Genomic DNA, 16,271 nt, shown 5'->3' with positions numbered 1-16,271 from the left:
TACTAAAGGAGAACATGCCAGAATCTTGTTTAACCCCTTAATGCCACAGGATGTAGGTTTACGTCCTGACTGCAGGGTATTTAAACTTACGTCCTCCGGATGGTGCAGGATCAGTAGCTGAGCCGGTGACATCCCGCAGCGGGAAACGGCTGCTATTGATAGCCGACCTCCCGCTGCCACAGATAGATAACAGCTATCCCCTCTGTTAACATGCACATGGTTCATACAGAGGGAGCGCACAATGAGTTACCATGGCAACAGGACACCAGATACTGGCCTGCCGGATTGACATGGCTTAAGTCCTGCAATGCATTATCATAGCTGTTATGGTTCAAGTACCCTACATGGACTTAAAAAAAAAATGCAGAGGAAGAAAAAAAGTGTTAAATAGTGAAAAAAAAATTTTTTTTTTAAGATTTATAAAAAACAAAACACTTTTGTGCACTGATTTGTATCATCATAATCGTACCAATCCACAGGAAAAAGTATCTTGTCATTTATGCTGCATGATTTAGGGCTCATTTACACGAGCATAGCAATTTTCGTCCGGCTGTGTCAAGGCCACGGCGCGACTGAAAATAGCGTGGATGGGCAACAAATCTGCCGTTTGTGCGCCCGTCCAGACGGCCCAGGTCCGACGCATATACGCCGAGCCCAGATTGCTGTTGGGCAAGGGAGGTCATTTTAGCTCTGCTAAACTGCCTCTCCCTTTCCGCCCTCTCGTGGGCTCTTGGCAAGGGAAGGGGGCAGGACGGTGTGGGAGCTAGTGTGCTAAGCTCCAGCCCCCTCTCCGCCCCGTCCCACCAGCAAACAGCCAGCAAGGGGCGGAGAGGAGGCAGAAAGGGGGTGGGAATTTAGCAGACCTGCTGCTAAACTCCCTCCCAACTCCCTTCTCCGGCAGCTACCATAGGCTACCACAGGACTCTAGGGGAGCCGCCGCCGTATTCCGGACAGAAAGATAGTTCCTGAACTATCTTTCCTGGCCAACATAAAAGTGCCCGGCCGAAATGCACTCGTATTCGCCATTTTGGCTGGCTGGGCGCTTTAACGCCGCGGCAATACGCCAATCTGAACTGATACTTTGCAAACCAATGCATCAGATGGGCAACGTATATCGGCCGGGTCGTGAAATCGTGGCCGATATACGCTCGTGTGAGTAAAGCCTAAAACTGTTAAAACCCCCCCCCCCCCCAAAAAAAACGGCAGAATTGAGGTTTTCTCTCCCTGCTCTCAAAAATAATTAATGAAGGTGTTACAATACATCATGTGCACCCAAACATGGTACCAATAAAAACTACAGTTCGCCCGCATAAAACAAGTCCTCATATGGCTCCGTCGATTAAAAAACAAAAAGTTATGGCTTTTTGGGAGATGAAAATTCCCCCCAAATCACTGCGTCCTTTGGGTGAAAATAAGCCATGTCCTTAAGGGGTTAACGCCTGCAAGTGATTGAGATCAACTACGCTTATTGGGTGACTCATAGCCCCTTAAGCTTTTGGCCTTTGGCTGCTGCAGCCGTGGTTTATCTTGCACCCAAGGTAGATCCTAAATCCAAACCGTAGCATAAAGTGTCAGACCCAAGGTGAAGATGACAGAACATATCGTCCTTATTGGTACATCATAAGACAGATGCAAGCAAGGTGGGCCGCGCACTCGGATTACCAGGGTATAACTGCCCTGTGGGCCGCGCACTCGGGTTACCAGGGTATAACTGCCCTGTGGGCCGCGCACTCGGGTTACCAGGGTATAACTGCCCTGTGGGCCGCGCACTCGGGTTACCAGGGTATAACTGCCCTGTGGGCCGCGCACTCGGGTTACCAGGGTATAACTGCCCTGTGGGCCGCGCACTCGGGTTACCAGGGTATAACTGCCTTGTGGGCCGCGCACTCGGGTTACCAGGGTATAACTGCCTTGTGGGCCGCGCACTCGGGTTACCAGGGTATAACTGCCCTGTGGGCCGCGCACTCGGGTTACCAGGGTATAACTGCCCTGTGGGCCGCGCACTCGGGTTACCAGGGTATAACTGTCCTGTGGGCCGCGCACTCGGATTACCAGGGTATAACTGTCCTGTGGGCCGCGCACTCGGATTACCAGGGTATAACTGTCCTGTGGGCCGCGCACTCGGATTACCAGGGTATAACTGCCCTGTGGGCTGCGCACTCGGATTACCAGGGTATAACTGCCCTGTGGGCCATTCTCATGCACAGCAGATATTCTCCACTGTGGACAGAGTAAAATCTGTGACAGCGAGTCCGGAAGGGATCTATAACACAGGCATGCCGAAATCTGCAACATGTGCAAACATCCTTCCTGCAGCCATCAATGGGGCGTATTGTACTATCCTCTGAAAACTCCGTAAACAAGCGATCCATGTAGCATGACCTGCAAAGAAAAAAGTTTGTGTACCTTCGTTGGGAAATAATTCTTAGTCTTGAACTGCTTCAGGAAGGCGGAGAGGAAGAAGGTTGTGAAAAATAAGATGACGCACCAGAAGAAAACATCTGGTATATATGGACCGTGATGACCACAGGCTGAACCCTCGAAGGAGCCATAATGCGCAATACACCCCTAGGAGGAACAGGAAAGCAAAATTATCCTAACAGACCTTGAAAGAGGTTAATCATCTACTGAAAATTTCTCTACTACACCGACCTTCTTTCAGGGCTCTATCACATGGGCGCTATCCGCCCGCAGCGTAGCCGTCTGCATAGCTTGCAGCTACACTGCTCTAAAGATCGTGTGAATGGGTTAATCCAAGCTACTTGAAGTTCTGCACACCTAACAATAGTCTAAGCTAACCCATTGGTTCCTAGAGAAGTCCGTTCTGTGCGCACCTCCCATGTGGGAGGACAGTGCCCGTGTGAAAGAGCCCTCAGACAGTAAACACACATTTATATCCAAAAGGCTCTCTGCAACCGACCCCAGTGGACCGCTCAGAACAAGAAAGCGCCTTTACACTGAGCAATTCTCATTCGGATTTCCGCAGTACCAGCCATGTGGACAATATTTTAACAAATCTCATCCACGTGTTCAGAGAACTTTTCCACACATAATTCGACCCGGGGTACAGATCTTTAAATCTAAAACAAGTCAATTTCAGTTGCAAATTTTCACCGTGGATTTCACATCTTTCATCGAAATTTGGGTAAAATTTTAGATGAACCCACAGCAAAATCTGCGTTTACACATTACATGAAACGTGCGACTACACAATACACTTGTATGGAGACTTACGGAGACGGTGAGATTACTCCAAGTGACTTCACTGGCAGTGATATTATTTGTCCTCCAGAGAGCCAGAGTTTCATTGCTGGGAATAGCTGGCTCAGCGCAAACACACCTACATACGGACAATAGAAAATTACAACAGTTATGGTTGGAAGGGGAACACTTTTCATGTTTAACTATTATACGCGTGAATTATGGATATATCCATCTACCCACCCAGTGATAGAAAGTGTAAAAACGTGCTGCGCGATGGAAGGAACATTACGGAGGCTACCCCACCCCACAGCACAATCCTTTCTACTCCCTTGCACATCTAGGGAAGACCATTGCTGCGTTTTGACTTTTGTGGCTTACTTTTTAAACCCTAAAAAAAAACCAATAGACACATGACGTGTATTGGTTCAGTGTGACTGCAAACCGGCACAACCCAACACACCGACACTTGTACTGTTCAAGTCTGAAGCCTCATTTATCAAATGTCTAAGAGAAAACCGTCTCGTTGCCCGTAGCCCCCAATCACAGCACTGCTTTCTTTTCCGAAACTGCTCTGGTAAAAGGAAAGCGGAGTCGTAATTGGTTTCTATGTGCCAACAGCTCTGAAATATAAGGCTGCCTGCATACGAACGGATTTGCATTGCGGAACCCATGGTTGGCGTCCGCACCGCAGCAAATACCGTTCACAGCATGCTATGGGAAATCGCTTTTTCCTAAACACTCACGGAAACAAATTGCGGTTTCCGTGAGCGGTGGGAAAAAAAATAAACTGCAGCATGCTCTATTTTCGTGCAGTGTCCGCACGGACGGCTACCATTGAAGTACGCGTGAATGCCAGCTGGGCACAGGGTCGGAGTCCGCTGCGGGTTCCCACATGCAAAATCCGACCCGTTGGTGTGCAGGCAGCCTAAGGCCCACTGAACAATCATCCACAATGCAAGAAGAATGCGTCTACTTCTCTGCTTCACTTAAACATGAGAGATCAACGAGAGACAGAAATGCTGCTGCTTACCGGCTCACTCACATGTGTATGTTGTCTGCATATGTTCAGGTGTGTAAAATGTGACATACGCAGCAGAATCTGCCCCTGAAAGCAGCTTTTTCTGTACTGCAGACGGATCCGGTGGCTCGTGCAGATTTTTAAACATTTTTTTGTAAAGGTTTACTTTTCCTGCGCCATCGCTAGGTGATGGCACAGAATCTGCAATGTTAATTACGGACAGGCCATGGGTCAGATGGCTTCCACTGACTTCAATGGAAGCTGTCCGAGTGGATCCCGCTCAAAAATGGAGCATGCTGCGATTTTTCCTACACTTTCTGAAACTGTAATTGGCTTCCGCAAATGTGCAGGAAAAAGCATTTTTCCATAGCATGCTACGGAAGGCATTTGCTGCAAATCCGCGGTGTGGACGCCTACCATAGACTCCACAGCAAAAATCCACCTGTGTGCAGGTGGTCTTAGACGTCGCTGACGGTTAGCGCTCGGGCAGAGTTCACTGCTGGATCGCGGAGCATTTAGGCCTCATTTCCAGGGGAAAATTGGGGCCTGTACAGATTCCCAGTTCAGAATCCTACAGTGGGTCCCTCCTTTCATGTAGACATGAGGCCAAGAAGTAGATTTATACTTACCTGTCCGGACGCTGCGGGTCTCCCCTCCTTTGCGGCCGGGCCTTCTTTTTTTCTGCCTGGCGGATGTGTTCAGTACGCCAGTAGCATGCCGCACGCATGCAGTGTGCACACTTTTTTTTTAAAAACTCCTGCTTTCTTGCGGTACGGACCCAGTGAGCGCTGCATCCATGCCGCGGGAATCGGACAGATTCCATAGGATTCAATGGAAGCCGCCAGTGCGGGAAAACTGCACAAAATGGAGCATGCTGCGAGTGGTTTCCCACACACGGGATATGTGCGCGAGGGAAAAATGACAACCGCAGGTATTTAATTACCTGTAGGTGTCCAATGGTTCGCTATGGGCACGGATCACGCGTGCGGGAGACCCACGCGGATTTATTAATTGTATTTTGCCCGTGGACATCGGGCCTTACACTGACTGAAAGTCTGCAATATCAAGAAGTGAACTAATAGTAAACTATTTTTTTTTGCATTTTCACGGGACGATTATTGCTCAATTCCTTTCGTTTGAAACCACAAGAATGTGTAAGAGACTTCACAGATCTAAGAGATGAGGTGAGAAAATGCTCCTTACATAACAAGTGGCGTCTTGATTGGGATAAAACACTTACGAGTATTTGGTCAGCAAATCAAGATCGTTGTGCATGTTGAAAGCATACTTTTCTCCCAAATGGTAGAGTTTCTCCAACGCTTCATAAATAAATATTATACAAATGAGAGCAGCGAACGCTTCTTCTGTAAAGCGTGTGATGTAGCAGACCAGACTGCTTGCATCCGTGGCCACCAGCAGCAAACACAAGAAGGCCGTCCATAGACCGATGCTGGTCCGCAGAGACAGATAGGACAGATCATAGTCCCTAGAAATAAGGGAGAACAAGTATCAGAAACCTGCTGTGACATAACAATGTATCTAGGGAATATGAAAAATGATACATTTGATCATGTAGTTTTATGTAAATTAAACCATTTTGTCTATGAAGAGGTTTCACTTAGATCTTTAATTTTGTTCATCTATAGGACTTTCTTCTCTCCCAGCGTGCACACAAATAGTGGTTTTAATTATGGAAAGGAGACTGAGCTTCGACATACCGCGTTTCCCTGAAAATAAGACATATCCCAAAAATAAACCCTACCCCGATTTCTTGGGGAGGCTTAAAATATAAGGCCTACCTTGAAAATGGGCCATAACTACACTACATTAAAAAAAAAAAAATCAACGCAGCACTTAATGAACCAATCCATAGCCATCATGTCGTGGAGGTGGGATTTATGAATTGGCTGTGAACTATAACCAGCCGATTCATAAATCCCAACTCCACAATGCGATGGCTGTTGATTGGCTATTTAGTTGCCATGGCTCAGCCAATCAAATACAGCACTGGATGAACCAATGCTATGGCTGTGATTGGTTCATCGAGCGCTGCATTGATTGGCTGAGCAGCACTCGAGAATCAATCACAACCATTGCTTCCTTGAGGCGGGATTTATGAATCCTGTAACTAGGAAGTGATGATGTACAAACAGCTAGGACCCAGACAGAGCCTGCTAGGCAAGTAAAATAAAACATTTCCCGAAAATAAGACCTAGTGCCTCTTTTGGGGCAAAAATTTAATTCCCTTGAGTAACCAAACATAGGATGTATCCTCATAAATTTTAACAGCTGGGAATTTCCTATTCAAAGTGAAATCCTTTAACAACTATACAGATTAACATAACAATGGAGAATGGTGGTTATGGTGCCTTCACAAGTCGCGGAAATGCTGTGCATTTGTTGTGGTACTTCTGTAGCAAAACAGCAGATTAGAGTTACAGCCGAAAATCCGCAGAGATTTTTTCCCCCCTCTACATGCAAGCAGGATTTGCTTTAACCCCATTCACTTTAACAGTAAACATTCCCGCTAGTGTCCCCATCGTGTGAACGCACCATTTATAAAGAACGCGGATCATACACACCTGCAGAACTTATACAGTATCTTTTCAAAGACTAAGACAGGTCCTGTGCTTCCCAGTATGGTGAGGGGTTGTCCAGCAAAGATAGAATAGGCAATGCCTGTTAATGATGCTCCGAAAAGAGACTCTATTGCACTCTGAGAAAAACAATAAAAAATTCTATGTTGCGTATATAGTAATAGGTCTGACACATTGGAAAGGCTTTAAAACAAAAAAATAAAATACTAAATGTAACAAGCATACTTCAAACTAGACAAGGCACAGACTTTACACCTGGAAAGACGACAAAATATATAGAACAACAAAAAAAATGAAAATGTTGATTAAAAATACAGGAGTTATAAGGTAATACAATACTGCCCGCTGTAACACCCAACGGTGCATTTCCATTTCATTATTTTTATATGCAATAACTCTGATCTAGGCAGAGATTTTCTTTTTTTAAAGGTAATCTGTTAGCTGGAACATGCCGCCCATTCTGCAGGCATCATGTTATGGAGCCGGAGGAGCTGAGCAGATTAATATATAGTTTTATGGGGAAAGATTCAGTAGAACTTGTATTATATTAACTTATATCTCTGCACATTCTGAGCTGAACAGTCCAGTGGGCGGAGCGGATTGACAGCTATTTCTGGATGTACCGTCATGCACTCAGCTGTCAATCACTGATAGCTCCGCCCATTGGACTGTTCAGCTTAGAATGAGCAGAGATATAAATATAATACAAGTTCTACTGAATCCTTCCCCATAAACAATATATCAATCTGCTCAGCTCCTTTGGCTCTAAAACATGATGTCTGCAGATTGGACAGCATGTTCGAGCTGATAGGTTCCCTTTGAACACCAATTTCCTAAATACACAAAATTACAGAACAAAAATATAAGGTTACAGATCACATATTTTTGTCTCAAAGCTGACGAATAATATTCTATTATAATAGGATGCTCAGCTCTTTACATCTGTCCCCTTCACATACAACTGATGGCACCTACTAAGTACAGACTTTAGGGTATGTACACACCACATTTCGCCTATGTCACTGGTTTCCACCCCGGACCCCCATTTGGATCTCTGAAGACTGTATTAGTAGATGGCCCTGAATGCAAACATTCATTCATTTTCATTAGTCAAAAGGAGACCAATAAGGCCTCAGTTTGACAAGAGTTCAGTTTACTTCCATTTATTTTGGAAAAATAGAACAGCGCAGATGATCAGGGTGATTTTACATCTGTGGTGAGGGTTCCTCTTCCCTGCTCTATTTGGGGAGAAGAAAAGGGGAATCTCTGCGGCTGAACGGCTCAGTCTCAGGACAGAACCGAACAGCGCCAAATGGACCCCATTGACTATAATGGAGTCCGTTTGGTTTTGGATGGAAGGTAAAGTGCTTTGGGTCGGATTCGTGTCAGAACCTCCGACTGAAGGTTCTAATGCAGATGCGAAAACTGTGTTACAATTTTTGATCGCTGTTTGACTGATGAAAGTCAATGGCTCCATTTGGGGGTTCTATCAGAATCCTGTTTTTTATCAATTCAGATGGAACTGGAACCTTGGGATGGAAACCAGGAACACAGGCAAAAACGTGCTGTCTTCATATAGTTTTCATTATTTTTGAAGCTTTTAGTCTTCATGAATCCTTTTTTATACCGTCAGAAGAACATTTAATGCATGACGGGCCTCACTATGTGACTACTTACAATTATGCCACAAATAAGTTTTAAGGACTTCTAACCACATTTCCCAATTATTAAGTAACCGTAAATCCCTCATATATCAAGTATCTACCACATCGCTGCTTACAGAGTTACAGTAGACTACAATATCCTTGTTGATAAGCCAAGAGCAGCTCCGCTTTAGAAGAAATATATCTATATATATGCAAGTTTTTGAGTTAACCTCTTCCATCACACTTAAATTTTTAGTCAGCCATCTGTCTGTTCCCTCTCTGCGAAACTGGCAACAGCAAACGGCTGTCATAGCAGCCCAAACATAGGAGGTCATCAAGTTTGTGCAGACTCCAGAAGTCCATGAACTCTAAAGCTACAAGACAGATTTACCATTGTAGAGTCTGAGAGAACTTGGTGGCACTCCCGCCCGCTGTGGGTTGTAATGGCAACCATTCTCAGTTGGTATTTATGGGAAACAGATGGGAAAAGACAGATATAACTAAGAAACTTCCGAAGAGCATTTTAACTTTTATATAAAGTTACTGATCTGTCATCTTTTTTTTGGGTAGAAATATTGCTTAAGGCGGCTTCACACGGCCATAATACAGCTGAAAAGCAGTACCCCTGAAACAAAAAGCTGTGTGGGGGGGAAATACCTGCACACGTTAGCGTATGAGTTAGAACAGAAATGTCCAAAAATAAAAAAGTTACATAATCCAAACAAACAAGACCTCGTTGTAAAGAAATATACCAAAAACCACTTTGCCTGGTGTAGTACTCTGCAGACCGCTGTGGCCCCATTTCTTGTTTTTTGGACTCTGACGTCAACTGTTTTACCTTAAACCTTGCATCTTCTGTTCACTTGGTCTCCCCCAAACTGTGTCAAGAGCTGTGAGCAGGGGGAAGGTCAAATACTGTGGGGTAGACTCTTTGGATCAAGCATGAACACGTGAGACAAATGCAAAAAAAAAGGACACCTTCCTGAGAAGGTCTAATAAAAGCCTGGGCACTACCAATCTTTCTTTTGTACTCACTATTCTGTTATCTGTGGCTTCTCCCAGAAGACCTCCAAAAGTGATTACAGGAGACATACAGGCACAGTATAGGAAAAGAACGGAGGCCAGGCACTGCAGGCTTAATGCATCCTTGAAGTCACTCAAGAAAAAAGGTGCTTTCCTTTTGATGTCAAGCATCAAACCACCAAAAAGCCTAAATAGGTGAGATGAAACTTGTCAAACTGTACACTGCAGGAGTCTAACTACTTGCTTAGTTACTGTTCTGTTCCCCTTTCTAATACAGGAGAGGTCTACCCATATGAAAGATACTACCTGAAGCCCAACTCGCAATCAGAGGGTCGGATGTCCTGTACAACTCCTGTTCAGGAGATACTCGATCTTGTATGTTACAGGGTTTGCACACCATGGCCGTCGACTATCATCCAACAAGTGCAACCCAAAGTTATACTCAACTCTTCCCACACAAGGCCTTTAATATCATGGTGCGGGATGCAAGAAGAGAGTATAACCTGAGCGAAGTTCCCAGTCATCGGAACCCTTGTCAATGGTGGTCAACCCTCTCTAGGATACTACCAGTTCTCCTGTGGGGATTGACAAGGTAATCTTGGATATGGGTACACCTCTCCATAAGTCTTGCTTGCTTTGCTCAGTTGAAACCATTAGTTTTATAATTTTTGGGATGTCACTGCATATAAAAATGGGCAAAAGCCACAGTATTCCCACAATTTACTATACTGACTGCAAAAAGGAAAATATATGCCACATGGAAGAATTATACAGTATTATACAATATGCAAAAGGAGAATCATGAGAACTATTAACAAAATGCATCAAGACCATATATTGTATGAGAGCGTGTTAAAGGAGAAAGTCATGCAGTGTTTTAACCCCTGTAGTGGCACGCCTGGAAAATCTACGGGGCTTGCTGCACTGACCATGCAGTTAAGCCCCAGAAGATTTCCGTGGACAGCTCTAGTGCTGAAATGCTGGCCAGGGCACACAGTTATTGTGCCACTGTACAGGTTTGCCACTTCGAATTACTCCAGGGCTTGCTGCGCTGACATGGTGGTAATAAACCTGCCACTGAAGTGGTTAATGCTAGGTCATAAAATAAGAGTACGCCGTGCAGATAATGAATGCTTGATATTTGCTTATGAGCATTGCTTACTCAGGACCTGTTCCTACATACTTTTTCAGACAGAATTAAACCGAAACGGAAACATTCCTACTTGCATGCCACCAATTTCGCTGCAAATTCCAATTCAGATGTGGCACAGGAGCGAAACTGGTGGCATGCCTTAATGGGACTTGCAGTGGAGCTATGCCACAGACTTAAGAGCAGAATCCACATATACGGATGTACTCACATCAGAGGTCCCAGTCAGAGTCTCCACTGCAGATTTCACCAAATGGGATAGGAAAAATAGTGTAGCATAGGGTTTTGGTTTTTGTTTTTGTTTTTTTTGGGGGGGGGGGGGGGGGGGGGGCGTTTAAGGTGTTCACAAAAAAAAAAAAAAGATTAATTCCTATATTTTAGAATATAACTGTCACTTCCATTCTGGTACAATGTCACAGAACTGAATTCATGTGTTAGTCATAAATCAGTATGACAGTATGTTATTATCCGACACTCCTTAGAAGTGGGAGCAATTCTAATAACCTTATAGAAGGAAATAGTTTTATCTTCTGTTTTACCAAAACGTTGGCTAGAACAAAACCGGAAACTTTAGGATGTAAAGATTGATCCAGACTTCCTTTGCCAAGCCCAACAGACTATATAACCACAGTAGACCAAGCGTGTAGACATGGTATCCTAATAGAATGCCTTTTAGGGCACGTTCACACGGTAGAACTCCACTCAAATCCATGCCTGCTATGTGCCCCATTGATGTGAATGGGAATCAATGCCATAGTCTATACAACGCTGAGTTTTTCCCACAAGTGGATTTCAAATCCACAAATTTAAAAGAAACAGGATTATTTACCAGTAACCAGTTTTCCAGGAGCCCATAACCGCCCCCAACTGCTGGAAACACAATCCGGTTGCGCTCCCCAAGCATCCTGCATGCGTGTGTGAAGGCGACACGTCAAGAGATTAAACAATCCTTTGACCGTCATATGGATAAAAGCACAACTTGTGTTTGGTTTCTTCTTTCAGAATCCGTTAAAGCAACACAAATTTATATATTTTCCTATCCTAATTATCTTTTTTCGACCATTAAGGTCTAGTAGTGAAGACCATCATCACAATCTGTTCTTGCTGTGTATTTTCCACCCTCGGGCTACCCATACATCAATGCAGGTAGTGCAGTTGTGTGCTCAGCATTATGTTAATACCTAAAAAAAAAAAAATTACCTACTGCCCTTAACCCCAACTATGATATATCCCCTGGTAATTGACATTTCCGATGGGCATTCAATCTTCTAGGATAGGAAGAGATTAAAGAGGCTGACCCACTTCTAGCGTTTGACAACCTATCTTCAGGACAGGTCATCAATAGCTGATTGGCCGGGGTCTGCCACATGTGATGCCCAGCAACCTGCTGTTTCCATAGGCTGCTGTCTTGGTGTAAGAAGTGGTTTTACATTACGCAGTAGCTCGGGTTGACCTTGCAGGCAGAGTCCCATTGAAGTGAACAGGACTCAGCCTGCAATACCATCCCAGGCCACTGGACAACGTACAGAGTTGCCTGCTTCTGGCAGCAAAACAGCTCCGTACACTAATACACTGGCCTAGGGTAAATTGTCAATTGCCGGGGAAAGCTGGGCAGCGGACCACCGCAGATCTGGTATTGTTGACCTTTCCTGAGAACAGTACATGTAAAAAGATGTGCTCACCGCTGTGTTTCCATGGATCGCAATGCTCAAGCTGAACTTTCCCGTGCTCAAAAAGTTTACCGGCCAACTCCAGAAGCATCGAAATTCAAAAAGGGAACATAAAGGGATTAAAACTAGTTTACCGCATTCGTTTCCCAAAAAGTCAACTGAAAACACGTAACCGCGTGGACATAGGTGGGCTTCTACAAGATATGGCTTCATGAGAAATCAGTAAAGTACAACAGCGCTGGATTATATTCCCTCTGACTTTGTATCCTGAGAATCGGTCGTCCATAGCTAGAAGTGGGACAATGAATGTAATTGGGAAAACCAGATAAAGTGCCCCTTTAGCGGTGGGAATATTTTAGATGCAGACATATTTGGCGTATTGTGTGTTGGTCTGTTTGCATTTTGTTATCATAGTTTCACAATTTCCTTTTTTTACCATTTGCCTAACAATGTCATTCTGGAAATAATTACATTATATATATACACTTATTAGCAACATTCATCACTACTGCAATAGAACAATCCTTTGGGGTTTCTCAACTAAGGCCGCCATCAACCAAAAAGGTGCAAATTCACTGCTCCTGTGATAGGATAATAAAGCAGCACTTATTTTGAGAAATCCTAAAAGTATTTACTCCTCAAAACTAAGAAAACCTACAGCGGTGAAGAGGAAGTGAGAGGAAGCAGGTCAGAGGTACACACCTTCCCGTTCTCTGGAGCTCAGGGCCAGCATGATGCTGCTCCTCCTTCATCGGCTCACCTGTTGGGGTGGAACCATTTGGTATAGTTGGGATTTTGCGCTTCTCCTGATGGAATACAGAAAAATATTTTAGCTGGAGCTTACAGTATTATTATATATATATAACATTTTTTGAAAATGGCTAAAAAGATATACAAGCAGAAGATGCTCTAAATCATAGCAGTCAGAACAATTCACATTGAGAAAATTACTGTTTAAGGCTTCATTTCACATGAGTGTATATAATCGGCCATGTTTTCATGGCCGACCGATATACGTTGCCCATCTGATGCATTGGTTTACAATGCATTGGTTCAGATGTATTCCTGAGGTGTAAAAACAGCCGGCCGGCAAAGATGGCGCATACGGTACACTCTGGTCGGGTGTTTTTATGGCAGCTAGAAAAGATTGTCCAGGAACAATCTTTCGGCTGGAATATGGTGGTTGCTCCTATAGACTCCTATGGGAGCTGCCGGAGAAGGAAGGTGGGAGGGAGATTAGCAGTGTGTCTGCTAAACTCCCACCCCCTTCCCTACTCCTCTCCGCCCCCTTGCCAACAGTTTACAATGGGAGGGGGTGGGAGCTAGTTGCTAAGCTCCCACCCCATCCCCTCCACTCTCATTACTGGCAGCCAACAAGGGGTGAAGAGGTGACGAGAGCTTAGCACACTAGCTCCCGCCCCTCCCCTTGCCGAGAGCTGGCGGAAAGGGGGAGGCAGTTTAGTTGAGCTAAACTGTCTCTGCCTGCCCGTCGGTATCCCATGCTGCACCCTGGATCGTGGGATCTTTTTTGGATCGGATTCCTTGATGTGGTTTTGCATATACCTGTCCAACTATATATAGCATCAAGCTGTGCTGTTGGCAACTTCTGCTTCTTTGGGTATCCCAGGCTCGTCGTGTACATGCCGGACCTGGGCCGCCTGAATAGGCACACAAACGGGAGATGCAGCTATGACTTGGTCACGCCTGCCTCTCGTTCGTGCAATTTTCGGTGGCGCCGTGGCCCTGAAACTGCCAACCGAAAATCACCTACATTCGTGTGAAAGAGCCCCAAGGCACAGGTTTTCGTCAATTGGAGGTTCCGACACAGATGTGACACCGGCCTAAGCTGGTGTGAATAGCAGCTAAAGCGTTAGACTACATTTTTGTTCTCTACAATATTTTTATTTCAAAGCAACAGGAAAAGCGCAGACGGCAAACTGCATTACATTGTGGAATATCTACAAGCAAAAGTCTTACATTCTCAACCTAAATGTTTTCAGGTATCAACTACATCACCAAAAAACCATTAACTGGGGACAGACGGACAGAAAGAGACGAGCGGACAGAGAGTCATTACCTGGGAAGGAACAGTTTTTGGTGGCTCAATACGAATGGATGGATCCCACTCTCCTGGAGGTAGGACTGTTACTTGGTCTAAAAATTCATCTATCCCTGCAAGGAGATCGTTTCTATCTTTTGCCTTGTAGGCTACATCATGGAAGATCTGCAAGAAAGTAGACAAATGACCTGACGTACGTGTGCCGATACACTTCACATCAGTAGAACTGCCGCCGATTCAGCACATATGGTTGTGTTCAGACGGCTTGACTTCCACTTCAGTATACATTGAATAGTTATGCAGATTAAGTCCTTTCCAATGGACAAGTCCGCCTGCCAATTTCCATGGCACAGATTTGGCATGGAACCGCCATCAAGAAGTGACAAGTATATGGCATGGATTCCAATTAAATATAATGGGACACTTAGAAGATGCGAAAGACATTTAATAGAATAAGCCATGCGTTTGTTTTTTTTACGCAGACACCAACAACAAATGATTACCAGGTTATTAGGGTATGATGAGCTGAAAGTCACTTACTTCATCTGTCATTAATGTAGCAATAGATCTACCGATTTCGTGGTATTGCGCGGCCTTTCCAGTTGGACCCAATAATACAAACAGGAACCTGGAAGAAAAGTGAAATAAGAAACATTTTTCTGTGATTATTGAGAAGTAGTCAACTATTTAGTAAAGCTCATTTAAAGGGATAAATCATCAATAGCCGATTGGTAGGTGTCCACCGCTCAGCATCCCCTTTAATCAGCTGTTTGCTAGAGCCACATTACAGCAGCCCAGGTTGGTATTGAAGGCATAGCTCCCATTGAACTCCAGAGCGGCGGACCACCGGATCAACTATCAATCCTGATAATAGTTCGAATTAGAAAGGGGCTTTCTAGGACTTTGCAATTGATGACATGAGCCAGTGGACACAACTGCACCAACCACAGCCCCCACAGCACTAAGAGAAAGGGACTCAAACCATTTCTAAACAGTCGGGGCAAGATGCCTCTTCATGCTTTATATTTGTGATGAATAACCACAGAGCAACTTTAGAGCAGTCAGAACGCGTCCTTGTGAGAAAATTTATAGTCCTGATAATGGGAAAATATAGTTAACTCTTGGTTATTGTGGTATAAAAGGGAGGGTGTGATGTGATTAAAGCAGTGACAGCAGGAAGTCTATCAATGTAAAGGCCGATTTAAACACACCGATTATCGCTCAAAATTCATTCAAACAATGACTTTTGGGCAGTAATCGTTGCATGTAAATGCTACCATTGTTTGATTTTTAGTTCAGCATAAAAACCATCATTCGGCCGGCCAGCTGATAGCAGGGACCGCAGGCTGCGATTCTCCGTGGCCAGTGCTGATAACATTGTTTTAGCTGCTGTCCCGCTGGAGAACAATGGAGCTGTATGCAGATAACAGACTTCCTGTTATCTGCATACAGCAAAGGGAGCCTCGTTTGCATGCAAATGAAGCTAATAAGCTACTAAGTAGCTACTTAGTAGTTTATGCAAAATGATTGCTCAAAACTGTCATTCTTCTTCTTATCTTTTGAACGATTTCTGGGCAATCATCCTTGCATGTAAATGGGGCTCAAGTCGGCAGAGAACGTGAACATTCATTCTCAAAGATACTGCCCTGTTTAAACACGGTAGCACTCCACCAACTAACGACCAAACGCTTGTTTAATTAAGGCTTCATTCACACGGATGTAAATACACTGCGTAACATGCAATGAACAGAACCCATCGATCTCAGCACATCTGTAGACAGGGGATGCTTGGCCAATAATATGTAAGCTGTATGGGGACAAACGATCCCATGTCCCATACTCACAATGATTGCTCCATTAAAATGTCCTAAACGAGCGGCTGGCTGCTATTGATCGGCGCTCAT

General features: G+C 44.5%; 1 protein-coding gene across 11 annotated transcripts in view; it reads right to left on the bottom strand.

Moving 5' to 3' along the window:
* The window catches only part of SLC4A7 (solute carrier family 4 member 7), a 128,687-nt gene that overhangs the window by 20,619 nt on the left and 91,797 nt on the right, over nt 1–16,271 (bottom strand). For all 11 annotated transcript variants that reach the window (XM_066584572.1, XM_066584577.1, XM_066584574.1 and 8 more), the window contains 8 exons: nt 14,908–14,995; nt 14,386–14,532; nt 13,011–13,114; nt 9,501–9,675; nt 6,805–6,938; nt 5,463–5,708; nt 3,235–3,340; nt 2,407–2,568 (listed from right to left, as the gene is read on the bottom strand). In XM_066584572.1, coding sequence (XP_066440669.1) covers nt 2,407–2,568; nt 3,235–3,340; nt 5,463–5,708; nt 6,805–6,938; nt 9,501–9,675; nt 13,011–13,114; nt 14,386–14,532; nt 14,908–14,995 — 1,162 coding nt within the window. The remainder of the gene's footprint in view (nt 1–2,406; nt 2,569–3,234; nt 3,341–5,462; nt 5,709–6,804; nt 6,939–9,500; nt 9,676–13,010; nt 13,115–14,385; nt 14,533–14,907; nt 14,996–16,271) is intronic.

The sequence above is a fragment of the Eleutherodactylus coqui genome, chromosome 12 (genome assembly GCF_035609145.1).
Source record: "Eleutherodactylus coqui strain aEleCoq1 chromosome 12, aEleCoq1.hap1, whole genome shotgun sequence".
NCBI classification, from domain to species: Eukaryota; Metazoa; Chordata; class Amphibia; order Anura; family Eleutherodactylidae; genus Eleutherodactylus; species Eleutherodactylus coqui.
The sequence above is the reverse complement of the archived record's forward strand: the minus strand, read 5'-3'. Positions and strand labels throughout refer to the sequence as shown.